The sequence below is a fragment of the Camelus dromedarius genome, chromosome 2 (genome assembly GCF_036321535.1).
Source record: "Camelus dromedarius isolate mCamDro1 chromosome 2, mCamDro1.pat, whole genome shotgun sequence".
Classification (NCBI taxonomy): domain Eukaryota; kingdom Metazoa; phylum Chordata; class Mammalia; order Artiodactyla; family Camelidae; genus Camelus; species Camelus dromedarius.
In genome coordinates this window covers 115,364,541-115,391,822 of record NC_087437.1, presented here as the reverse complement: position 1 = coordinate 115,391,822, position 27,282 = coordinate 115,364,541, and the positions used below count along the sequence as shown (strand labels likewise).

Here is a 27,282-nt window from a genome sequence, read left to right as displayed (position 1 = left end):
CTGCTATAATGGCATTCTGTGCTCCTATGAAAAACCTTGGTGCACACTGCTTGTAATTACAGGTTTCAAGTCTCTCGTTCTTGAAACCATATGTACTTTGAGGGCACAAACCACATCTAATCTTGATCACCACTAAATACTTGATGAATGAATAGGGTAAAAATGACACACAAAGTCAATTATTTTTAGGGGTATTTATTACTCAAGTTCCTGGCACACTGAGAGTTCCCAAGGTTTTGAATATTAAAATTCTTTTTTGAGCATTTATAAAATTACATAAGCTAGAATTAAAAACTAATAGTAAAATACTCTACTGCGATCTAATGCTTTTTTCCCCTCCATGTCTGCTCTAAGAACTTGGAAACACTGTAAATAAGTGACCTTTAATTCTAAATAAAATTCTATTTCTTACTCAGTTCTATGGAGAGAAAAAACTTTAGAGCTCAATAGACTATTTTACTCAGTTCGAGGTAGCTAAACTTTCTAATGTTTTAAATTTTTTTTTTTTTTTAAAGATGAGTCCACATACGTTTGAATGCTTACTGTGTGAGGTATTGGGGAGAAAAAGATGTCCAAGATCAGGCCTCTCACTGCGGCTGCAGAGCTGTATCTCAGTTAAGGGGACTGAATGCACAGGACGGAAGGGCCGGAGGGTGAGGGGCAAAGACGGGAGCCCTGACAGGGGCTTAGCCTCGGGCTCAATGAAAACACTGAGGTAGTTACCAATCCATCTCATGCTCATACCCAAAACAACAACAACACACTGCTCTGGGCAGTTAAGAAAGAAATTGTGCTTCACTAGTTTTCTGTTCTCTTTCCTCCAAAAAAAAAAAAAAGGAAAGGAAAGAAAGAAAAAGAAGATGTGACAGACTTACTGTGTTACAGGCAGGAAACGAAAGGTCAGAAATCTGTACTTTAGAAAGTTCACTGAGCCGAGAACCGTTTTTAATTGCTTGAATTTGTTCTTCATACTGAGACTGTAGGTAGAAGGAAAAGTGTAAGTTTTTCTAAGAAATCTCAAGGGAAAACCACATCTGTCAATTAACACTTTCCCCCCATACTGTACATTACAAACTATCAACCATTTTCCAAGAAATACAGCTGAGATGCAAGGTTATTTCTTGTAAGGAAAGTAGTTCAAAATAAGTCCTTATTAACCAGAAAGCTCTATAGATCTTTCAAACGTAACTTCCCTAATCTTGTCAATCAAGGGCAGAGTTTAAGATAGTTAAGAAAACAGCATCTTTTTTTTCATGAAAAATTCTTAATTCCAACAAAAAATACATATTGCCTTTAACCGCTCAAAAAAGAGGCCGTTTCAGTATGACACTACTTCCTTGGAATTATAACCATCAGGTAGATTTTGACAGAATTATAAAATACCTTGTAACTTACCTCTGCTTTCTCCATTTCTTTTCTAACATCAGAAACAAATGATTCCCATGAATGTGTATCAGACTCCACATCAGGATATGTTGTAGAATCACTGAGAAAGGAAAATATGAAACTGCTAATGTCCACATAACATTCTTTTTAACTGAACGCACTAATGTACAAAAGAAAATAAATATTTAAACATGAAAGAAACACGATCACAAAAAAAACCCAACTATTTTTAAAGAACTGTGTATCTTACAAAGTCACCATCAGAGACATCAGGAAATTTTAATTACTGATCTGACCAAACCCCGAGAACTTATGGGCAGAAAGCAAATATTCTTCTGAATTTTAATTCCTTTCCCCAAATTTGTAGATTTGACCATTCTTCATTTGACATCTTCAAGTTTAACATCAAAGGCTATCTTGGCATGGAAAAACAAACAAAAAGGCAGCTTGGAAACATTCCAATAAACATTCTTCCCCACCTTATTGTAAAAGAAAGGGTAGGGCCTGACAGGCGATTTAGATTTCTCAGCCCCTCATCCATCTGGTCTATCAACAGTGACATACAAGTACTCCTAACTGAGAGGATCAGTAACACCAGCAGCAGGTGACAGTGTGGGTTCTCATCACACACCTTACAGGAACACCAGAACACTGCTTCTGCGGCTGTTCTCTTCACTATCCTCTGGGAGAACGAGCAGAATTAGCACAGAATCCCTAAGAAGGGAGCATGAGGCTTCATTAGGAAGCCAGTGCTGTTCGACAGAAAGAAGTCTGAGATGTGCTCGTCTCCCAGCTGCACCGCAGGGCACAGCCTATGCTGGGCTGAAAACTGACCACCACCACGAGGTCCCAGCCTCTGCTGTACTGGTCCTGTAATCTGAGTCAGCACATCAGTCTACTTTTAATCAGAATGGTTTTCTCTAATGGAAAAAACTTAACCTTGGAAAATGAAGAATTATACTAAAACTGTTTTTCCTTGTCCCACAGAATCTCTGGTTCCACACTGAGGGTTTGAAATTTAGATAAAAAAAGTACGAGGAATTAAAACTCAAAACCTGTGTGTGGAATATGATAAAAAGGCCAGATGAAAGGTGATGCCAGGAGCAAAAATCCACAGTGATGAGACTGACTGCTGATGCCAGACTGCAGGAGGCCCTCTAGGAGTCCCAGGTAAGCCTTATTCCAAAACCAACACAAAACAAACAGAAACAGGTGAAGATTATGGAGAGCTGAAAAAAATGACCATGTTTATGTATCTTTTGAAGTGACGGTCCGGTACGCTACCAGTAAGACTGCTAAGTAACTGTTCTTAAGGCAACTGTTTAAAAAGCTTTAAAAATGTGATCTTCATTCCAGAAAAGTATTGAATGGAAATGATTAATAATATGCATAAAAATTTAGCTACAAGGGTATCTGCTACAGTGTAGCTTTTATTAACAAAATTTGTGAATAACCCAACTCTTCCACCTCAGTGGTGTTTAATAGATCACGACACATTTGTACACTGGAACACGAGTCAGCCTTTCCAAATTAGGTTGGAGAAATGTAATTATTGATAGGAAAGGAAGATTTCTATATACTACTTTGTGAAAAACTATATATAAATTTTTGTCAAATTAATTAATAGATTTAGTGCAAAAATATTAACTATAGTTCAATTTAGAGTTATGGATGATTTTTATCATTTTTGTTTGTATGTTTCGATTTTTCTGATTGAACATGCATTAGCCGTATTAACTATCAAAAAATAAAATGGTCCTAATGTAAGTTTTTCTCAAATCAGCCTTAACCTCTATTCACTCAAAGACGTGCTGGGAAGACACCTGTGGCACCACAATACCTGCCCAGTAGCTTCAGCTTCTTAAGGAAGCCCTCGGCTTGTGACTCCATGGTCTGTAACTTCCACACTTCCGTCTCCTTCCAGTTTTCAAGCACAGACACCTACCATTAGATTAGAGAACATAAGTATTTTAAAACTGAAGAAATGAAACTATTTTAAGTTTGTTAAAACAAATATTCTAAACCTGGTTCAAGTTTCTCCTTAAATGACATATAATGAAAGAATTACCAGAACTTAATTATAATTTCTCTCAGGTGAGCATGAACTAAAACTCTTGGATTTGAAAACAGAGTAACAAAATGACAGTAAAATTATGTACCTAAAATGATACTTTTCTCAGATACAAAACTTTCCACATGGCTTACTGCTTAAGCCATATACAAGCACAGAGCCAGGTTACCTAGATGTATATACCTGGTGTCCTGTCCGTGGCAAACAGAGGAAAGGAGCTCAAGGAACCACTCCAAGGCTGTGCCCTACTGAATTTAAAGGCTTCAGAGAAGTTGTTCTCAGCGAGGGCGTGAAAAGCCTCTAGGGTGTGTTTTTAAAACTTCAGACTCTCTGACTTCCCCATGAGCCAACTGGCCATTTTTTATATAAAAGTCACTCCAGGAAATGTTGGAAGTGCTGTGTTTTAATCCAGGTGTCAGTACCCTGACAGTGCCACCAGGCAAAGCTGCTTGCCAAGTGGTGGCAAATGGGAACTGAACGACTCGGGAGTGCAGATGCAGGCAGAGCGTCCACAAAGTAGAAGTACTTTGAGTTTTTTCTCCTTCTTTTTCTCAGAAGCAGCTGCACAGTTGATATTTAATTGAAAGACTCATGTTTGCAGACTGCATAAGCTAAGCTGCTTCTTATTTTCCCAGAACAATCATAGACACATATGCTAATAACATTTACTTCTCAATTAGAAAAACAAAGACAACTATGTTTCAGGAATTAAATAGAACATAGCCAGAGGTCATTATTTTTATTTTTGTCTCAGTAGTTTCTCAAATAGTATACATTTGAGACACTGATACATATTCTTCTGGGGGAAGGAGAGACAGCAGATTCTTAATAAATGGATTATTTTCAAGTTTCTTTTCTAGCATTGGCAAATATGTTTTACAGTTGGCTACTTCATGGTACATCACTTCATTAAACATGATGAAGCCATTCGAAGTGTAGAGCATGGGAAATGACTGAATTATGTTAGGTAAGGAAAGCAGGTTACAAAACGTGGTATACGCTGTGAGTACAGCTACTTAACAGCATAAGGTAAGGGTGAAAAATGTAAACGCTACAGGTGAGGAAAGAGTGGTTGTTCCAGGGGGGAGGGGTAATGGGCGAAAGGATACGCCTTAGCCTCCACATTCTTCTGCCTTTCATTGCACATGTCATGCATGTGAACACACGAATGTGATTAAACACAAAATAAACGAATGACCTCCTGCCATACCTGTCCATCACCAAGTGACCTGGACTCACCTCTGCATCCACAGCCCTTCGAAGACTCTCCTCATAATCTTCTTTCCCTTTCTTTATACACTCTTCTATTTTCATTTTCTCATTTGTAAATGTATTACTGTAAATATTAAGGGAAAAAAACTTACTGAAAAAAACTTAACCAGTGAGATTATAAAGGCTGAAACCAGATCAGCTTTGAAGTCTTCTGACAGCCACAAAAAGACCTATATAACTGCTTCTAGAGTAACTTCTTGCCTAATATGTGACTACACAAGACCTACAGTGCTCTTTGCACTTTACAAATGATCAAAGGAAGATATTAAATTAAAAGCGAGTATCTGGTAGGAATGCTGAGAAACTGGTTCACCATTTTTATGAGGTTAAGTGAAGTATAATCTGGCTATATTAATAAACTTTATAGAACATCCCTCATCCTTTGAGTCAGAAATTCTATTTTGACACATATAAAGGGTAATAACCCAAAGGAAAAAAGGGATCTGTACCAAGTTGTTCATGGCAATACGTTAATAATAGTTTAAAAAAAAAAAAAGCCATGGACCATGATTTGAACGGAAATGTTTATAAAACAATATTAAATGAGAAAAGCAGGATACAACTGCTTACTACTGAGTATACTGGTTACTAGTATGTGCAAACACTATTTCCATTAATAAAATTTAAAAGGAAACTTTTAATAGGTTCACAGTAAGAATTCTTTGATAAATCTGTAATTGCAGAGCAACAAACTAGCATAATATAGTTGAGACTGTTATCTCAAGTAACTCAAAAAGTTTTTAAAATACATTTTTAGTTTCAAATTAATTAAAAGGAAAATGAGTAGTTCAAGACTTTTTAAACCGATACTGTGAAACAAAAGTGTAAAATAAACTAAAGATACTTAAAAGGTAAATTTAGTTAAATATTAATTTAAAGAATAAAATAGAAACAAAATTTTAAAAAGAAACATAATTATTTAAAAGAGACAAGCAAAAATATATTGGGATGTCTAAATATATTAGACTTGTGCCTCTAGTATTAAAAGTATAAGGTATTAAAATAAATTTAAGCTTTAATTTGCCTGATTTCGAGGGACAGATCCAGAAGTAATTCAAGTTCCTTTTCCTTTCCATCATTTTCTAGGGTGTACCTACGAAAGCATGATCACCAAATTTTAATTAATTTTCAAAGAATTTTAAAAATACAACCCACACAGTAAATTCTACCTATATCCATGCAAACATTTCTCAAATTCTTTTCATTTCTTTTTGTTTCACATCTAATAACTTCTGAATAGGAAAAGAATTTGGGTCATTTTCCTTTGGGGACATTTTCCTTCTAAACCTGGAGAGCTCATCACCTTTTTTGTCACTCTAAGCCATGTGCCTGCAGCACAGTTGCCTCCCCCCCCCCCCCCCCCCCCCCGTCCTCTGTAAGAAGCACCTCCAGCTGGTTCAATGCAAGACAGAGGAGCACAGGTGTGGCTGGGTCATCATCAGTGACGAGTGGTTCTCACTCAAAATGAAAACAGCCTTCTATTTTTAAAAACAGGACTTAAAGTCCAATTAAACACACACACACACACACACACATTCATGCATGCACACAGTCGGGTAATTCTTCAAGACAAAGTGTGTAAATCTTTGATTCTTAAGCAATGCCCTGCATCAGATAGGTTCTGCTTTTTCCATGCTCCCCTACACACCTCTTTAGTCATCTCTACTTGCTAAAAAATCCCGTTTCCAATAACAACCAGTTTAAGTGCCATTTCACTTCTTTTGTAAAACAGTTCTTCTAAATACTCAATACTGGGTAGCTCTTCATGGAATTTCTGCCTCCTTTCATAATTTCCTCCGATTTGCATCACTGCACCAACCAGAGCTCCTCCTGACTATTCATTTCTTAATGAACACTAAGTATCATCTAAAGCATAGAAAAATCAATGAAGGCATCCCTCATATCCTCTGTGGTTCTCTAAGAGATCCAAAAAGTTTTAAGGTTTAAATATAAAAATTTAGCTTTAAAGCATTTATTAGGAAAGTGCATAAAGCAAAGAGAAGCCTATAGCCTAGCTTTAAATTGTGACAGAAAAAAGGAAAGAAATATACTAATAAAGTGAAAAAAAACAATAAAAAGTTTATTCCTAGCAGAAATTGTTAAATTTTTATGCTAGCACAGGAAAAAAAATTTATCAACAGCCTCATTTATTTTGTCTAGTTTGATAGTATGTTTGAATTGAACATACAAAAATTATGTATTAAAATATTTCAGAATTTTTGAGTAACTTAACAAGACTAGACCTGCTCAAACACTAAGAAGTAAAAAGCTTCAAAGACATTATCATTTCTATAAATGCTTCCTTCTGATGAGACTACTTTGAGCATAATCAAAAGTACATGACACAGGCAGTGTTTTACATTCATCCTTCTTTAAAGGACTACCTAAAAACTGCCCCAAAATGGAATGCTAGCAAGACTCATAATGAAAGGCGCTTGATCATACAGCATGGCAAATGAGAACGACATAAATGCCCTGAAAGGTGAGTGTGGACAGTGCTGCCCCTGGTGAACCATGCCTCCCATATTCATGCCCTTCAGTCTGGACCAGACCTGCAAGCTGCTTGAAACAAGATGTGGCAGAAGTGATACTCTGACAGTTCTGGGCCTGAACCTTCAGAAGGCCTGGCAGCTTCCACTTCTGTGCTCTTGGAAGCCCTGAACCACCCCATAAGAGGTCTGGCTACCATGCTGGAGACCCCATGGAGAGATCACATAGACCAAAGTCACATGGAGAAGCCCCGAAACCTCCTGGAGAGAAAGAGGCCTAGCCATCCCAGCTCCCAGCTGAGCCCAGCTCCAGCCAATTCCCAACCAACGCAGCCGCGTGAGGGACCACGGACAAGACCAGCAGAGGAACGGCCCAGCCAAACTCAGCCCAGATCGCGAGATCAGGATCAAATAAAAATTAACTTAAGCCACTGAGTTTCAGAAGTTTTGTCCAACAGTAGTAGCTAATAATTAAGCTGAGGAGTCATAGGACGTATCCCTGTTTAGGGAAAGAGGGGTTAGGAATGGACCACAAAGATATCAAAGCGAACCCGGCCCGTCTGACCACTGTCCTGCCTGTGTGCATTACCTAACCCTCACACTACTGGACCAAATCTTAGTTAATTTAAAGATTTAGGATGAAAGTAATCATAAATAAAGTGATCATCACAGAATCTTAGTGCTGGGAAGAATGCTGGATCTAGACAAACTCCCTCATTTTACAGATAAGGAAAAAGGTTCATAGTAAGAGGTGGCGTTCAGGCTGAAAGGAAGTCAGTTCTTTGTTAATCTGCAGTCCCATTTTTATTTATCTGTAAGCACGGCAGGTTTAGAGTAAGTTTGAGATGAGATAATTCCCCAAGGGATATTCTTTAAAATGAAATGAAAACAGAATCTAAAATTTTCACTTTACTTGATATAATTTGAAACTGAGTATCAAAAATGTTAAAATAACCCAAAACACCCCAATTAAAAAAATAAAGATAAAAATCACTGCCTTTCAATTGTTACTTACATTTCACTGGCATTTAAGACCTTTTTCATTTTCTTCTTCAGTGCTTTTGTCCTTTCTTGGATTTCTTTTTTCTCCTGTTGCCATTTTTTAATTTCCTTTTCCAAATCTTCAAGGAACCAGTCTAATTCTGTCTTTGAGATCTAAAAACATTTTAGAATACCTAAATAAATAGTAAGACTTATTTTTTTTAAGACATTTTTTTGAGTTATAGTCGTTTTACAATGTTGTGTCAAATTCCAGTGTAGAGCACAATTTTCAGTTATACATGAACATACATATATTGTCACTCTTTTTTTTTTTTGCTGTGAGTAGGAAGATTTACTTTTTAAAAAAAGAGCCTGAAAGACCAGAATTGTGGAGTGCTGGCTTTATCAATGACTCCAGTTCAGCAGAAACACCCTCAAGAGCTGGCTGTAGCAGGCCGCCAGCTTGGCTGCACGTGGGACACAAAGTCGCACCATACACAGCCGCAGCGGCCCTCATCTGCCCTCACTGAATCACGCTGGATGGGAGGCCATTAAACAAGGATGGACAGAGACATGATCATCTGGTACTTGGGAACGGCTTCTCAAAATCAGATATTTGATCTCTGTCTTCATAGATGAGTCTGTCACACGGAGAATGAACTCCAAGCAGTGGGAACAGCAAGGCCGAAGGATAAAAGAGTAAGGCATGTCTGTACGAGAAAGCAAGAGGAGCTACCTGCTGGAGCACGGGGCGGACGTATGGAAGTCAGGGCAGGAAAAACAGCACCTGAGGTGCCTTGCATTAAAATTATGAAGGGCCCTGTAAGCCACGCTAAGGAGTGTGGACTTTATCCTGCAGACAACACGGAGTCAGCAAAGACTCGGCAGTGACATGATGAGATTTTTATTTTAGAAAAATAACTCTGAAAGACCCAGAGGTATATTAGGAGTGGGTGAGAGAGTACATGAAAGTGTTAAGACCAGAACAGTGGCTTTCACATTTTCTTGACTGTGACCCATAACAGCAAATATATTTTAATAATGATCCACAGCATATGTATATACTTATGTATGTGTACATGGACACACACACAAAACTTTAAAAAAAATTGCCCTCGCTTTGAGATGTCTTCTGGTATCTCTACTCTTTTCAGAAAAGCAATTTTAGTCACCATGACTGTACTGATTTCATAGCCCTTTATGAATTACAACCTTTAATGTTAAGGACTCTGTAATTAGAAGGTAAAAATCTCACTGCAATAGCCCAGGTGAGAGACGATGAGGATGATGGTGGCAACTGTAGGGATGACAAAAAGAAACAAAGGAAACTTTAGAAGACTGGAATGGATAAGACCATGTGTCCAGTTCAACATAAGAGGTAGGGCGGAAGGTGACAGAGCTAAAAGTAAGCTTCTACCCTCAATAACTAACTCAACAAAATTCTATTAACAAAAAAAAAAGAGAATATGGAAGCTGTACCAGCCTAGGAGGCACAGGAAACGGAAATTAACCTAGATATGTGTATTTTTATAAATTTAGGAATGAAAAAATATATACAAGAACTCGGTAATTTTGACCCTGCAAACATTCTGATGGGACAGGGCAGAAATTTGTGTTTGACAAAGACTGAGACTGGAAATCAAAGGAATAAAACAGTGAATTCAAATAGCCTTTCAGCATAACCACACAGAGAGGAATATTCTAAGTCTTGTTTATTCACACATCTTCAAACAGGCTGTTCTAGCACAGGTGAGCAAACCATCAAGCCTGCTGGATTTTCATGAAAATGAGAGGCTGTGCCCTGCGGCTCTGGACGGTTAGGAGCACCACCACCCGCCACACAACTTCTGCTACCAGCTGTCTTATGCAGACATCGCCTTTTGAAACTTCTTCTAAACCTACAAATTCTCTAAAAGTTTTTTGTCATTTTTTGAAGTGTCATCTCTTTAATGCTAGCAGACACATAGGTGGCGCACACGCTTGTAAATGCCAGTCATTTATAAATAAAATATTCTCCATATTAATATTTCTAACAATTACCATGTGAGTCAGAATGGAGCATCTTTACACTACACTGAAAGAAACAAGTTTAAACGTTAATATTTTCCAGTTTGAAATTCTTACTAGTATCAACAACTGCTTAATGAAATCCTAACTTCATTTTTGCTTTAGGGAACCTTATTTTCCACCTACTATCAGGTTCCCTGTAGCCTGAACTTCCTGCTTAGGCTTAGAAGGTGACCAGGTCACCGAGGACAAAAGTTCAGCCACAGAAACTCGAGTCCTCCTTCCTCAGAGAGCACGGTGTACCCAAAGTCAACCTACGCAGGCCCCGTGGAAAATGATAGTTCTCTTGTCAAAAGTGTCACGGAGTTAGGACACTTCTCCTTTGTCCGCCTCAGACACCAAGGTTCCAGATGTCCCTGGGAGGCAGATTCGCTAACCAGTCCAGGTCCTTAATGACTTTCGAGTCCTACCACAGGAGTAGGGTTGATTTCAGTGGCCTTGAGATGCACAGGCCAACTGTTCTTAGGCAGCAGAAGTTCAACAGTTCAGCAACACTCCCTTTAGCATGGGGACAGTTTGAACTCACACATTCCTTGCTGCAACCTTACTAATCCTGATTTGTTGAGTCATTACTGTGGCTGAGGTGACCACCACTCCTACTCTACTTAAGATCCTGTATTCCACCTGGCTCACATCTACTGCCACAACCAGTGTCCACATGCACACCTCGCTGCTGGTGGCCAAGCCAACCTTGTTTCCCGCCTACCCTGTGCATCTATTCTGAGCCAATGACTTCACCTCAGGTTCAGCCCTTCGGCTGGGAGATGACGTACAACCTTAAGGTCATACTGGGGCATAAGAACCTACTCGGCCTCCAGCACCTAAAGGAGTTCAAGTATCAAAGGCACAAGGCATTATAAACACACACACTTTTATCTCAGCCCCAGAAAATGCTACATGAGTTCATCTGACGTTTGCACTAACCACCCCTTAATGACACAGCTGGCCGGGCAGCTATCATGAGCTTGTCTCTGGCTACATGACACCAAAAGCATAAGCAACAAAAGAAAAAATAGAGAAACTGGACTACGCTGAAATTTAAAACTTGGGTGCTGCAAACAATACCATCAAGAAAGTAAAAAGAGTGGCTCACAGTGAAACAGAATGTGACAATGAATTTATGTATGTTCATGTATAACTGAAAAATTGTGCTCTGCACTGGAATTTGACACAACATTGTAAAATGACTATAACTCAAAAAAAATGGTAAAAAAAATTGAAAAAAAAGTAAAAAGATAACCTATAAAATGGGAGATAGGAGAAATATATTTGCAAATATGGCAGATGGAAAAGCAGTGGGGGCTGGGAGGGGTAGGGAATTAATTAGGAGTTCGGAATCAACATACTACTATATATAAAATAGATAAACAACAAGGAAAAAGCACAGGAAACTAATCCAATGTCTTGTAATAACCTATAATGGAAACCTGAAGAAGAATAGATAGATATAACTGTTACGTATAACTGAATCACTTTGCTGTACATCTGACACTAATACAACATTGTAAATTAACTAATTTCAATTTTTAAAAATGGTTAAAAATATGCAGAATAGGAGAAAATATTTCTAAATCATATATATGAAACTCTTAATTCAATAATAGAAAGACAAATAATCAAATTAACAAATGGGCAGAGGATTAAAACAGGTATTTCTCCAAATTCTCCAAAGACACACGAATGGACATTAAGCACATGTAAGATGATCAGCACTTTAGGGAAATGCAAATTAAAACCACAAGGAGAAAACACCTCACACCCATTAGAACAGCTAAAATCAGAAAGATGGATGATAAGAGCGTTGAGAATGTGGGGAGACTGGATCTCTTGTCCACTGTTGGTGGGAATGTAAGATGGTGTAGCTGTTTGGGAACGGTCTAGCAGTTTCTCAAACCCTTAAATGTGGTGTTAGCATACAACTCAGCAACTCCACTCCTAGGTATATATCCATAAGAAATGAAAACATACGTCCACAGAAAAACTTGAACTCTGATGCTCACAACAGTATATTCATAATAGTCAAGAAGTGAAAAGAACTCAAATGTCCATCGACTGATGAACTGATAAAATGTGTCACATCACACAGTAGAGTATCATTCAACATAAAAAGGAAGGACGTACTGATACATGTCACACGGATGGACCTCGAAAACATTATGCGAAGTCAAAGACAGCACTCACAAAAGACCACATCCGGTATGATTCCACTTACAGAAAATGTCCAGAATAGGCAAATCCACAGAGTAAATCAGTGGTTGCCTATGGCTTGGGGGGATGGAGGAGACCAGGGAGTGACTGGCAGTGTTAATAAGATTTCTTTCTCCGGTGATAAAAATGTTCCAAACTTAGATTGTGGTGATTGCTTCACAACTCTGTGCATAATACCAAAAACACTGACTATATACTTTAAATGGATGAATTTTACAGTATGAGAATTGTATCTCAATAATGATGTTAACAAAATGGTAATTACTGTATAACACAGTGAGGTGTTCATTATAACCACTACATTAACGAGGGTCTTTAACCAAGACTGAGGTTGCCACCAGTGACTGCTTCCTCAAGAAAGTGATGCCTGAACTGGTCCCAAAGGATGAGCAGGAGTGAGCCAGGCTCCGGGAGGAAAAAGGCCACTAGATGCAGAAGGAACAGTGCTGGGGAGAGGTCCAAAAGTGAGAAAAATCACATGACAACAATTATCCATTAAGTGTAGAGGACAATGCAGAGAACTAGTAAGGGAGAAGGCTGAAGATGGAGGTAGGTTTTTAAGTTCTTGGCAATTACTGCACATTAGTGAATTACTGGTGCTAACCTACTGAGGCAGAGGGATGGCATTCATAGCCCTATCCTTCACCGCCTCCTCCTCGTATCTACACCCTTTGTCATGGGAACTTGGAGCTCCCTTCACTAAAGAGGCAGTCTCTTTTCCTTACCCCTTGAATCTGGCGGGGCTATGTGACTTGCTTTGCCTAACAGGGATATTAGCAGACCTGATTTAGCAGACTTGAGGAGTGCTTGTGTGACAGGCCTTGCTTGCCCTGTACTTCCTGGAAGATGAAAGACATGTGGAGCAAATCTAGTTGCCCCCATTGTCCCAGCTGAGGCCATTCCAGATCAGTTCATAGCCAGCTGACCCCAGGTACATGAGCAAGCAGGGCCAAGAACAGCAGAGCCCTAGCTGACCCAAAGGTGAGACAGTCCAGCCAAGCCCACCTGGGATCAGCTAACCTACAAACTCACACATTTAGTATTTACTGTTACGTGTCACTGAGGTCTTTGTGGGTGGTTGTTACCCGGCATTATCATGGGATCAACTAACTGACAGACTGCTCATGAAGTGCTGAGCAATGTTTTTCAACTGGTTGTGGAAATGACAGTCTCTTGGAGGACAAAAGCAAGGGATTTGGAGTCTGACACTCACCACCTGTTCTCCTACTTAGTGCAAGGGTGTCTTGGAGCAAGATGCAGCATCAAATTCTACTCCATAAATTATTCTGGGCCAAAATGATTGACTGTGTTTTAAGAGTCAATGTCAACTAAAATACCATCTTAGCTATAAGAGAATCTCATTAAAGCACCTTAAGAACATACATCCTAGGAGAGACGGGGAGTGACTGCTGAATGGGTACAGGGCTTCTTTTTGAGTGATGAAAATGGTTCTGGAATTAGATCATGGTAATGATTATACAACATTGTGAAATATACTGAAAATCACTTAATTGTATACTTTATAGTGGTTAAATGTGAATTTTATCTTGATAAAACAAAAAAGAACATATGCCCTTGAGCAATACTGTAACCAGTTATAACCTGCCAGTTGCAGGTACATTAAAAACCACAGGAGTCTCTGGCTTTAGAATTGCTATTTCCCTCTGGCAGAGACTAGACAACTGGCCTAATTGTCAACAAGGCCATCTCTAGCTCATGATAATCAAACCCCATCAGCCATATGCAGTATCGAGCTCAGATGTTTACTGATGCTCTGTAAACACTAAGCGCTCCTCAAGTGCTTTGTAAGTGATTTTTCTCAAAGAGGGCATGGTGGCATTCTGGGTGGGACAATTCTTCTACTGTACTTATCTCTGGCCATTCCCCACCCTTTTCCAACCACCTCTGTGAGTCCTCATAGAACTATAAAGTAGAGATTATATTGTTAATGAAGAAACTGAGGGTTGAAGAGGTTGAGTTAATTATCTTGGGTCACAAAGCCATTAAGTGGTGGTGCTGGAGTCACCAGTCAGGCAGTCTGACTCCAACGCCTGAATTCTCTACAAGGGGGAAAGGTGATTGTGTATCTAATACACCCAAACATGGTATCCAGTAACTTTACGTACAAGGATTAGCTCTTAACCTCTGTGATCTAGAGAGTCAAAGGCCAAGGGAGAGATCAATAAAAGCACAAATTTCTTTTTATATTTATAAAAGATTTTTCCACAAACGAATTATGATCATAATCATGATTAATACAGGAATGGCCACAGCTAAATCTCTACTGCTCTTGTACAGACAACCTAAGGAACTCAGATGAGCAATTTATCCTGAGAGGAAACGTGTATACACGTCACATGGGCAGTCTAATGACCTAACCGGCCTGTAATCTGAGGGACTAAATAATGGTTCTTGTAAAAAAAAAAAAATGGACTGGCTACTCTTAAGAACAACCACATGGAACCAGACCTCGAGTCTTAGCAAAGTTAAGAAGCAGGTCAGGAGCCGAAGCCCAGCAGTCAAAGCCGCTGCTCTCTCACAGCCCTCCTCCCTGGGTGCTAACTTACTGAACATTTCTTGGTCAAGTGTACAAAGAAGCTTTGATGAACTGCACAAATACAGGACCCCGTCAGACCAGCAGTTTATAAAGCTGGACAAGCCTCTGCCAGAAAGAAAGAAACCTCAATCACCAGATGCCCATGTTAAATTAAGTGGCTGTCTGCAAGTCTGCCCTCATCACTTAAGCAGGTGGACACAGGCCTTCCCATACGGATTAAAACTGAAAACTGAACTTTCCTGAGGCAATATGAAGTTTACAGAAATATTTTATTTTGTTATGTCCCCAAACAACTTATCCAAACTGGTGTTCTGTAAGTCACTGTGCAGGGTTTTATTTTTGTTCATTTTCTCCTCTTCCCAATCAAGAAGACTTCAACTAAGGAACTGAACAGAAGGGCTGGTTCCTTCCTTCTAATTCTTCTCATTCTTCAAATCTTCCCCGTCTCATCCCAAGTTAAAAACATATCCTAAGGAATGTTACAACAGTTACTTTTACAAACCAACCCTTTTCTTCTGGGTATACTAAAATCTCAATAAATGAGTTTATTAAGGTCCCAATAAGCTGATTTTCTTCTGTTTAACATGTGACCTCAGTTATTGATTCAGCCTTCTGAAACAAACCCTTTCTTTCTTAAATGGACTAACATCCTTATGTTACCTCTATACAAAAGACCTGTTTTTGCAATCCGATTAAAAAATGGGCAGAAGACCTGAACAGACAGACATTTTTCCAAAAAAAAACACATAAAACGTGGTTAACAGGCACATGAAAAAGATGCTCAACATCACTAATCATGAGAAAAATGCAAACCAAAACCACAATAAGACATCACCTCACACCCATCAGAGTGGCCATCATCAAAAAGACCACAAATAACAAATGTTGGCAAGGATGTGGAGAAAAGGGAACCCTAGACACTGTTGGTAGAAATGTAAACTGGTGCAGCCACTATGGAAAACAGAATGGAGGTTCCTCAAAAAAACTGAAAATAGAGCTACCAACTACCGCATGATCCAGCAATTCTACTCCTGAGTATGTATCTGAAGAACATGAAAACACTAATCTGAAAAGACACATGCACCCCAATATTCAGAGCAGCATTATTTACAATAGCCAAGATACGAAACAACCTAAATGTTCATCGATAGACAACTGGATAAAGAAGTTGTGGTGTGTACGTACACACACACACACACACACACACACACACACACAATGGAATACTACTCAGCCATAAAAATGAAATTCTGCCACTTGGAAGAACATGAATGGACCTAGAGGGTATTATGCTTAGTGAAGTAAGTCAGAGAAAGACAAATACTCTAAGATGTTATCACTTATATTTAGATTCTAAAGTATAAAACAAACGAATGAATGTAACAAAACAGAACCAGACTCAGATAAACAGAACAAACTAATGGCTACCAGCAGGGAGAGGGACCGGGGAAGGGGAAAGATAGGAGAAGGGGATTAAGCAAAACAAACTACTATGTATAAATTAAGTAAGAAACAAGTATATATTGTACAGCACAGAGAAATACAAGCATTATTTTGTAATAACTTTAAATGAAGTATAATCTAAAAAATATCAAATCACTATGTTGTATACCTGAAACTAACAATATTGTAAATCAACTAAATCAACTAACTATACTTCAATTTTTTAAAACAGACCTTAGTTTTAAAAAAGAAATGCACCATGATTTCTTCACACCTATAATTCTATTTTCCCACTAATTCAATTGGGCCTTGCCATTAATCAGTATTCCTCCCATAGCCAGTTCCATGTAACTGAAGGTCAGTCTTAGCTAATGGAATTCAAGATCAGTAGACTCAACCAAGACACTCTGGGTGACTTTATAGTTCTAGTATGCCCAGCCTCCATTTATCATTCTTGTATTTCCTCAGGAGTAAGATGAAGATGATGATAATAGCAGCAGTAGTAATAATGGTGGCAGGCCACACTTAACCAGGCAATTTTCAGTACAGTTGGCCCTCTGCATCCTCAGATGTGGAACTTGTGCATTCAGAGCAGCATTATTTACAATACACTACATTATTTGCACTACACCACTGTGTACAAGGGACTTGAGAATCTGTAGATTTTTGTATCTGTGAGGGAATCCTGGAACCAACCCCCTACAGATACTGAGAGACAACTGTACTTCACTTTTCTCAAGTATTAATCTAACCCCACAAAATGGGAGCGATTATTACCCAAATTTTCCAGCTAAGGAACTACAGCACAGAGATGTTAAATAAGTCGCTCAAGATCGGAACTAGTGTAGAACTGAGCCTGATCTGAACACAGTCAGTCTGACTCCAGGCCTCACATTCTGAACCACTAATGCTACACTGCCTCTCTCGCTATAAATGAGAATTTAACTTGGAACTTAGTCACCAGAAAATAGTTTTAGTTAATCAAGTAAACAATTATAGATAAAATTCATATTCACAACCCTTTTCTTACATGGCAATTCGCAGAGTTTCTAAAACACTGCAAAAAACAGTCACTTTAATATGTCAGAGAGAATCTGAAATAGGCAACAGTGAGAAAGCCTTTGTTTAGCCAACAATGCAGTAGCTCACTAACAGAGGCTACACAAACACAGCTCTCCTAACAATGCTGCGTGCTAGCAAAGAAACGTTTCACATAGGATTACCTTGTTTTCTTCTATGTTCCTTTTCAACTTTTCTTCCAAGTCCCTGGTCTCTTCTGAGCCCTCGTTATTTCTCTGCTCATAATTTTCACGAGCTACCTTAAGCTGCTCTTGTAAAACCTGGTACTCCTTTTCAATCTGTGAAATATCCCCCTAAAAGCACAATACAAAATTACCTATTAAAAGTAGTTAAAAATGCCTTTTTCTGATCTTGTCCTGAACAAGATAAAATAAACAAAGGAGACTATAAGGCAGATGAAAATTCACAAGGGAAATATCACAGTACTTCAAGAATTAAAAACCCCTTACACTGTTTAGCAAAGCTAGCTCTTAAAAAAAAATTCGTATACTGGAATTCAAAAGGAAACATTTCAAACTGTACTATAATTAGCTCTGAATATTTGTCTTTGAAGGGTTCAGTATTAAATTAACAGTTTGATGTGAATGACATCCTTCACAATTAACATCAAGAATTATTTATTAGGCTTAAAAACTGTAAATATTATTCATATTTTAGATATGAACAGAACATGTTAACTTTGGTCTTACTTTTACAAAGTGTTTCAAATTGATAGTTGCTGATTATTTCAAAAATACAAGTTAAAATACTATCAGTGAATTATTTTCAGTTATGTAACTGTCTCCTGGACAGATTTAAAAAAAAGCGAACAGAAGCCATATCGTAATGTGAAATGTTGGCAAACAATAAACATCATTTATGTATTTTTTTAAGCCTTTCATACTACTAAGACTGTCAGCAATCACACATTTGTGTCTGAAAGGAGCATCTGTTAGATGCTGGCAACTCCTCCCAGCTACAGGTAACTGCTCTACCCAGATACAAGGGGCCTTGGCAGCCAGGCTTCGGAAATCTGTTCCAGTGCACAGACTTGGTCCGTCTTCCCCATCTCCCGTACCTCAGCGTCTGCCAAGTGTAAAACGGCAGGGAATCAAGATTCTGAAATTTGTGAATTATCAGTTACAGAACTGTGACCTATGGCCAAGGTGACCATATACGCCCGTTTGCTGTGGAGAGTCCTAGTTTTTGTCTGTCTAGACTGAAAGTTCAGCACTATAAACACAGTCCATGTTTAAATACTCAATTACACAACCCACGAGCAAGCTTTTATGGTTTCAGATCTCAGTTATTTCTGTTTTGATTCTCAATTTAGCAAAGGGATCACAATGAATAGCAACTTGTTATTATGAATTAAATCATGTGCCCCAGATTGCCAGAGGAGACAGGCAGTGTGTCATATGCCATCTCTGCCATTACACTTAACCTTCACCTCAATTCTGTAAGAAATATGTTATTTTCAGTTTTTATAGGTCAGAAAACCAAAGATTAGAGAAGTTAGGCGACTTCTCAAAGTCCCAGGAGAAAGCAGCAGTGCTGGGAATAGCTGATAACTCTCACTGCTTAAGAAGCCAGCCATCACCTATGCTAACACCAAGGTCTGGAAAACTAAGAACTAATTTAATAAAATGTCTGTGAATTTTCCCAACACTGATCAAAGTATTAATTCAAGGGTCAAAGACACTGATTCAAGCAACAGCACATACCTGGTTAAAAGCTAAGCACAGTATAAGAAATCAATACCCCTCATTCTACTTGGTATACACTCATTGAGGCAAAAATGTTCCCCACAGCACTGTAAGCATGAAAAGCTTTACATAATCTAAATGTTTAAGGATAAGAAACTGGTCAAATAAATTATCATACCTTCATACAATGGAATACCAAGCATGCATTAAAAATGATGGTAAACGTCTGTATTTACTGACATGGAAAAAAGTCCACAATCTATTAAGACTGAAAGTTTCAAGTACAACGTATATGGTACAGTCCCATCTTTTAAAAAACATTGCTTACCCTTTTAAGTGCAAATGTTAAAACAAAGCCTGGAAGGCTGCACATCAAAATACAAACATAGATGATAGGTATGTAGATGATTTTCAATTTCTCCTTCATAATTTTCAGTATTGTTCATTAACAAAAGTTCGTAATTGGCTAAAACTGAAAAGCTATCTGTACAAATAACAGGAGGCAACACAAAATTCTAACCTTACTTCTTCCTACTTAATTACACATCTGATCTTATAAATCATTCCTTATCAGAAATGATAGAATTGCTTCATTTTTAAATGACACAGTAATATTCATTATATGGATGTGCCGTAATTCATTTAATTAGTCTAGTATCGATAGATATTCAGGTTGTATTCAATTTTTTGTTGACATAAATACAGATAAAACAAATATACAAATATCCTGTTCACCGGTCTCTGTACACATATATGAGAGCAGGTAAATTCCAAACTGCCTTCCCCAGACATTGACATTTTTATATTCTTTCAATAACGTGTAAGCGATCGTTTTTCTTACTTCATGTGGGGTTGGGCACCTTTTTATGTGTTTAAAAGTCGTCCATCTTTGTTTTATTGTGGATTGTTACTCCCACCCATTCCCATCTTTGTGTTAGATTATCTTCTTCTTACTAACCTACAGAAACTTTGTATGTTAAGCAAGGAAATTAGTTCTCTATCTGTCCTATGCTGTAAATAATTTTTCTAGTTGGTCATGTGTGTTTTGATGTCACATGTATGTATATTTGTTCACATATATGTATGTTATGCATAGGTATATGCACATTATATATACCCACATGCATACTTTTTTGTCATGCTGTTCATTAATCCTATGGAAAAAAGTTCCCTTTTTTCCTGGGTACTTTTCTGGGTCTGTTTTTTAATATTTAAATCTTTGATCTGCCTGGAATTTATTTTGCTATATGGAAGAGGTAGGGATTAAAATTAATTTTTTCTAGACGGCAACCTATTTCTCCTAACACCATGTATTTAATAATCTACTTTTTAATCACCAATAGCTACCATTTTTATTAAACCTTGAATTTCCATATTTTGTTCTATTGTTCTCTTATTCTAATGGGCTATTTATGTACTAACATAGATTTATATTATGTTTTGATATCTAGCTGCACGACTCCCCTTTACAGTTTTTTCCATGGGCATTCCTGGTATTTGTTTCTCCGTATGAAGTTTAGAATCAATTTGTCCAGTTTCAAATAAATTCTGTGCAGCAGCCAGCCACCAAGGTGGCCCCCAAGATCCTTGCCTCTTGGCATCATGCCATTGCATAATCCTCTCCCACAATGTTGGTGGGTTGGTCAGTATGACCAACAGGAGAAGCAATACACTGTGACTTCCTAAAGCAGGTCATGAAAACCATTGCTACTTCTGCCTTGGATCACCTATTCTGTGGAAAGCCAGGCCCCAGCAGGACACTTAAGCAGCCCAAGGTGGAGGTCCACAGGCAAGGGACTGAAGGCTTTTGCCAACAGCCAGCACCAATTTCCCAGGCATGTGAGTGAGCCGTCCTGGCAGCAGAACCTTGGATCCCAGTTATTCCTGCACATGACTGACCATGATCAGCATTTTGACTGCAACTCAAGAGATACCTGGAACCATCGAGCTAAACTGCTCCTCCATCCCTGACTTGCAGAAATTGTGAGGTCATTTGTTATGCAGCAACAGATAACTAATACATTCTGTTCATGTTTGTACTGAGATTGTGTTAAATTAAAAGCCCTAGAGAGAACCAATTTTTTGTTATGTTTAAAGCTAATTCCATGATAACGTTTTGTATGGAATAACTGGCTTGAAAGAGTTCTAAGTTCGTCTTTCCCATCTAGTTAAACTAATGAAAATAAACCTTTAAATAGTTTAATATAATTATGACTCACCTGTTGTGCCTCAAAAGGATCATATGGCTCAGTATTGACTTCCTGATGTGTTGTATTCCAAGACACCTTTGGAGTAAAACAAACACTTAAATTCAATCTATCTCAGCTGCTCTAGTAAAATAAATCCATCGTGTAACAACATTCTGAAACATTACCATAATTTTTTAAAAGGTTTTTTTGGGCCAGTTTAGATAGGGTCTACACTTACTAAAAATATATGTATTAGGAAAGAGCAATCATTTAGAATTAGTAAAAATGAAAATGATTTTGGTTCATTGCTCTTAACATATTTTTTCAAAGCTTTTTAGAAAACAAAAAACTTAGAGTAGGGGGATAATCCAGTAAGAATTTAATGAATTCATGCCTTATAAAGCTAACTATAAACCAACCTTAACTTATCCTCGTGCTTGTTAGGAAGGATCTTTTATTCACATTCCTCTTGTTTCCTTCCATCTGACTGTCTCTTTTAACTCCCTCACTCCTCCCCTAGTTTTATAGGACAAATTGGGCAGATGTAGTCCACACTCTAATTTTTTTCTTTCTCTTGGGAATTGCCTATACAGAAAGCACATTTTCCCTTCCTTCTCCATGCAATACATCAATAAGTCTTAGGAGGCAGGCACTCAAGTTCAGAGGCTTCCTAGGCCAGCTCTAAACTAGGTGAGGAAGCTGGTATGCCACGGGCTTCACTGTTAGGACATGCACTCTCTACAGAAACAGCCACGTTATTAAGGTGATGTTTGGGCTCCATCTGCTGAGTCCACTATCTTACTTCTCAACTGGTGCAAAATCTGAATAGGGAAGAAGGGTATTATTTACTAAACCCTAAAATTCCTTCTGACATTATCTGTCATGCCCTACAAAAGGGTTCATGAAGTCCATCATTTTAAAGAATTTTAGAAATATAATGGCAATGAAAAGTGAAGAGGAAAATTTAACTTCAGTATTAAAGAAGACCTTTTTCTATTTTTAATCTTACCTGTATGGCAACCATTTGTGTACGTGGAGTATCTGTTACTTCATTGGTGCTTTCCAGATTTACTTCCCACTTGGCAGAATTTCCACAATGACCATCACTTCTGCTAGACTCACTCTGGGCTGTGTTAGCATCATCAGTGATGCACGGTGACTTAACTGGTATTTCCAAAGAGTCCTGGCAGATCTGTGTTTCAGAGGCAATCTGGTTACCAGGGGCATTCTCAGAACTGAAATGCTGACCCTCAAAATGCACATCTGCTATGTCGCTGGCTACAAAAGATGTCACCACTGGTACTGATCTCTGCAGCTGATATTCAGAAGGAATGTTGGCCAGAGGGGTATAGATGCTGTACTGGGGCAAACTTGGTAACACGTTTATAAACGCTGGTGGTGTCTGGGTAATGTCAAATCCCCGAAAGGGAAGATATGTACAGTATCCTGTGACCAAATGGGGTTGAGTCCAATAGGTTGGTTTCATATCCTCAGGAACTGGTTTGGGAGAATTACAGGAGACCTGTTTGTGACTTGCCTCCTCAGAGACTAGTTTGGGAGATTCTGAAGAAACCCCGTTGGGTTTCTCATCATCAGAAACTGATCTGGAAGAATTATCAGAAATCGGTTTCGGCTTTACAGCTTCACAAGCTGGTTGTGGAGAATTAGTAGATGTAGGTTTGGGCTTTACATCCTCAGAAGCTGGTGCTGAAGATAAATCAGACACTGGTTTGGATTTTACATCTGGTTTAAATTCCCTAGCGGTTGGATTCAGTGGTAACTTAACTCGTAAATACTCTCCTGTTCTTGAAATTTCTTCAACTTTTGTCTTAATGTTTTTCTTCTTTCTCTTTTTCTTAAGCCGTAACGCAACTTTCTTCAATGCAATACAGTTGTCAATCACAACAAAACGAGGACATCCCAGGAGAAAAGATTTCAAACCTCCTGCTTTTTCTAGTATCTGTCGAGTTTCTTCTGGGAAGAACTCATATTCTTCAGAAAACATCTTATTACTCATGTCCAAGGGACCATGTTCCTCCAGCAACTGAGAGAAATAACTTGGAAAAAATTTACATTTACCTAAGTTATTATATGGAAGTACTTATACATGTTTATTTGAAAAAAAAAAATTTCTCCCAAATTCTCTGAAAGCAAATACTACTGCATTTCTAACTGACCTCAACACCTCCCCAACAAACGTATTATACTCAGACTAAATCTAAGAAGGCTAAATGCAAATACATGATACTATAAAACAAAATTTTGTTTACCCTTCAGAAAATAATTCTTTAAAAATTTTTCAGGAAAAAAGAGAATAAAAAAATATTTTATATGTTTCAATTAAATCTATTTAAAAAGCAATGAAAAGCAAGAAAACATTCAATAAAAATAGCAAGACCATCAAATGAGAAAAGGAAATCAAATTTCAAAAGTCCTACTGGAATTTCCATATAGTAAATCTATTAACATATTTCTGTTTAAGAATATGCAATGATTCAGAAGTACTGAAATCAACCGGTCTGATCAATAAATCAACACAGTGCAGGATCACATCCACAGTAATGGGGCCAATCCCTTAATCTGCCTCCATCTGCAGACTGGGTTTGTTCACTCCAGCTCTGGGGCTATGCTCTTTACCAATTTTTGTGTCAGGTTCAAATAGGCTTTCTTTTTCATTTGAATTTGGTATTCAGTCTCTTAACATTGGCATAACCAGCAAGAAAGACACATACCATGCACCACTAAGAAAGCTTTTTCAAGAGCAAAAACCTCCAAAGGAACCTTCTAAGTAAATGAATGCTAACTAGGAAGACAACTTATTTAGGAAGAAGGTAAAAGCAATACTTCTTTGAAGCAAAAGAAACCCACTTTTATGTGCAGATGCTGCTGCACATAAATACACAGGACAACTTTACAAGTGATTAATGTCTATTCAAAGCACTGATCCACTGATGCACTGAAACATGAAGGCCAAATGCCACTTCTCTGTCTACACTGCTGGTCTAAATACTTAAAAGTCATCAGTCTCTTTCAAAGTGTTTTTTTGATAAGTATTTTCCCCTTAGAATGATCTCCACAACTGAAACTCCCTTACATCCATGATGTTTTGCAAGGCAACAGGTTAAATATGCCTCTGCCTTAAGATGCTCATCACACTTAATTTTTAACGAGAAATCTCTTAAAAGGAAAGGGTTGAGCAAGGGTGAGGTAAAAAGAAACAAATCATTGTGGTCTCAGGAACAATAATCCTTGTTTCCTTGTTGAGGATTTTGGCTGACTGGTATAAATAACACCAGCCCCATCATCTGTCCTAAGAGAGACAATGAGATCAAATAATCAATCAATCCTTGTCAAATGTGTATCTTGGAATTCATGACAAAAGATTACAGCTGGAAACTTTATCAGTCCTATCAGGCCAAAGCAGGACAGTTTTGGAAATAGAAAGTATCTACATTAGCAGCTCAAACTGACAAGACTAATAATCATTAGGAGTCTAAATTTAATAATTAAAAATCCTCAATTAGCTTTGGGCAACACATGACAAAAGCCATAAAAATACTTCTCTTCCCCAGAGTTTGTGAACCAATCAGTGATTCCTTTAACAAACATAAGGGACACAAATTAAACAACTTAAGATCTTTAGCCAACAGCCTCGGTATAATAGTTGTAGGAGTATTAAACAACTTACTCATAAAGAGTTGAACATTTTTGTTTTGGGTTAATGTCCCACAGCTTCTTATTACGAACAACATATTCATTACTACTATGCTGTTCATACAGAGCTTCAAATTCTTCTACATCTTGCCGAAGATGGTCAGGCACTACAAACGGGCCTGCAGAATTTGAATTGCGTTTGCTGATTACAAAGAGAAAAGAAAAAGAAAAAAAAAATCTGTGAATAACAAGCTTTTAGGTGACCCAGAATAACATCAAAATTGAAATAAAGATAGTGAACATATTACTCAGCTTTAGGATGCAAAAAAACACTACCAGATAATTTAATGCAGAAAAGTTACCTTTCCACAATAATAATCAAGAGATCTATGTACCTGACTACTGAGTAAGCACTTTTAATTACTTGCTCTTGCTACCAAGGGCAAAAATTTTTTAACTCCTGGTTTTAAAAGAATTAGTGCTACATTAAAATTTTTACTATAACTGCTGTCAACTTAAAGTGAGACTGAGACTGGTAAAGGGTTCTTAATAAAAAGGTTTTTTTTAAAGAGTGTAAGATTTTAGCACTCTAAAAAGGTTAGTAGTTTCAGTGTGGGCTCTCAACTAGATTGCTGGCTTTAAATTCTGGCTCTGCCATGTACAAGCTTTGTGTCCTTGGGCACGACAGGCTTGACACTAAACAGCACTGTGCCTGAGCTTCCTTATCTGTAAAATGGACATAGTAGAAGTACTTATCTCCTACGGTGGAAGAGTGGATTAAATGAGTTTATACATGTGAAGCTCTAGGAATACTGCCTGGTACATAAATGCCTGGTACATGAGTGTATCCAAGTATAGGCTATTGTTACTTTAACTTAAAACAACTGCTCCATTTAAAGGATTTGGAAAATGTGCAAAACAACTGTTATTACAACTCATGTAAGAAATGTAGGGGGAAAAGTTTTGTGGGTTTTTGGTCCACAAAGGAATATGATATAAAAAGGTCACTGCTATTCACTAATTTTATTTCTTCTAGTGTCTACCTGTTTTTTTAAAACTCAGTTTCAACAACCAGATGCCACTGGAAATCACTAAAATCTAAGGTTAAATCATAACATATATGCCTCTAAAACATCTATCTAGTAATTATCACTATGACTCTTCATTAAACATTTTAAAGAGTATTTTCTAGGATTTTCCCACAGTATCTTGCACATAGCAGGTTCTCAAACTTATCAAATGAATGTCATCAGCCCTGTGATTTTAATGTAGTTTATATGAATTCTTAACATTCTTAAGTCATGCTATAAATTCAACCAAGATGGTGTCATAATTCCATCAGGTTTGTCATAACAGATGCACATCTTTAGACAATGAAGCAAGGGAAGTAAGACCCAAGTTTAAAGTACATTAAGTACATTAATACCACTTTTTAAGTTAAAACACTTGAGTTAAAATAAAACAAAAAATCTTAAATTGTACTTACTTATGGTCTTCACCGGAAGTGACAGTCTCATTATTTGCTGTTACTGAAGTTGTTCCAGATCCAACTAACATAGGCTGGTTTAAAAGACAGAAAAATGACAATGATTTGCTACCTTAAAATTACCATTAAAACTGAAAAATGCTTAAATAAATATGCATGCAAATTGCCAATAATATGACTTATCTAAATTTTCTTGTGAACAGGAACATACAGTAATAAAGTTTCAAGAGCCATAAACAGGCACAAATTCACATTTAGGAGGCTTCCAATGCTCAAAAAAAATTTTAAATTATCACTCAAACTCCTATTTTAGATAAGACATATAGTCAAAGATAAAAAGAAAAGTTTTATTGGAACTTATAAAGCTGCACTCATCCTCCCCTAACATTTGTTCACTTTCCCAACTCCTGCCTCATATCTGACTCCCAAATACACGAGCACTGTGAAGAACCCACCGTAAGACTTAAAAGTAACACCTAGTTGTCTCATGGACTTGAAGTAGAGCCTTAGGTGAGAAGAAGGGAGCCTATCAGTCCTGAGACTCTGTCATGATGATTAGTATTCATCATCTTTATTTTGAATATTTTAGATAATAACTCTATGAGTTATTAATAGTAAGTACCATGTCTTATCATACAGATGATGACACTAGGGTAGAAGGAAGTCAAGCAACTTGGCAAAGATCACAGAGATAATAAAAATAATAATTGATAA

General features: G+C 37.7%; 1 protein-coding gene across 18 annotated transcripts in view; it reads right to left on the bottom strand.

Annotated features, from left to right (window-relative positions):
• Window positions 1-27,282, bottom strand: part of TTC3 (tetratricopeptide repeat domain 3) — a 109,617-nt gene that overhangs the window by 13,765 nt on the left and 68,570 nt on the right. For 17 of the 18 annotated variants that reach the window (XM_064475859.1, XM_031459393.2, XM_031459398.2 and 14 more), the window contains 11 exons: window positions 26,569-26,642; window positions 25,117-25,284; window positions 22,438-23,485; window positions 21,459-21,524; window positions 17,698-17,847; window positions 8,234-8,373; window positions 5,754-5,822; window positions 4,697-4,793; window positions 3,227-3,327; window positions 1,396-1,486; window positions 876-977 (listed from right to left, as the gene is read on the bottom strand). In XM_064475859.1, coding sequence (XP_064331929.1) covers window positions 876-977; window positions 1,396-1,486; window positions 3,227-3,327; window positions 4,697-4,793; window positions 5,754-5,822; window positions 8,234-8,373; window positions 17,698-17,847; window positions 21,459-21,524; window positions 22,438-23,485; window positions 25,117-25,284; window positions 26,569-26,642 — 2,106 coding nt within the window. The remainder of the gene's footprint in view (window positions 1-875; window positions 978-1,395; window positions 1,487-3,226; window positions 3,328-4,696; window positions 4,794-5,753; window positions 5,823-8,233; window positions 8,374-17,697; window positions 17,848-21,458; window positions 21,525-22,437; window positions 23,486-25,116; window positions 25,285-26,568; window positions 26,643-27,282) is intronic. The other variant, XM_031459407.2, reaches the window with a different exon arrangement.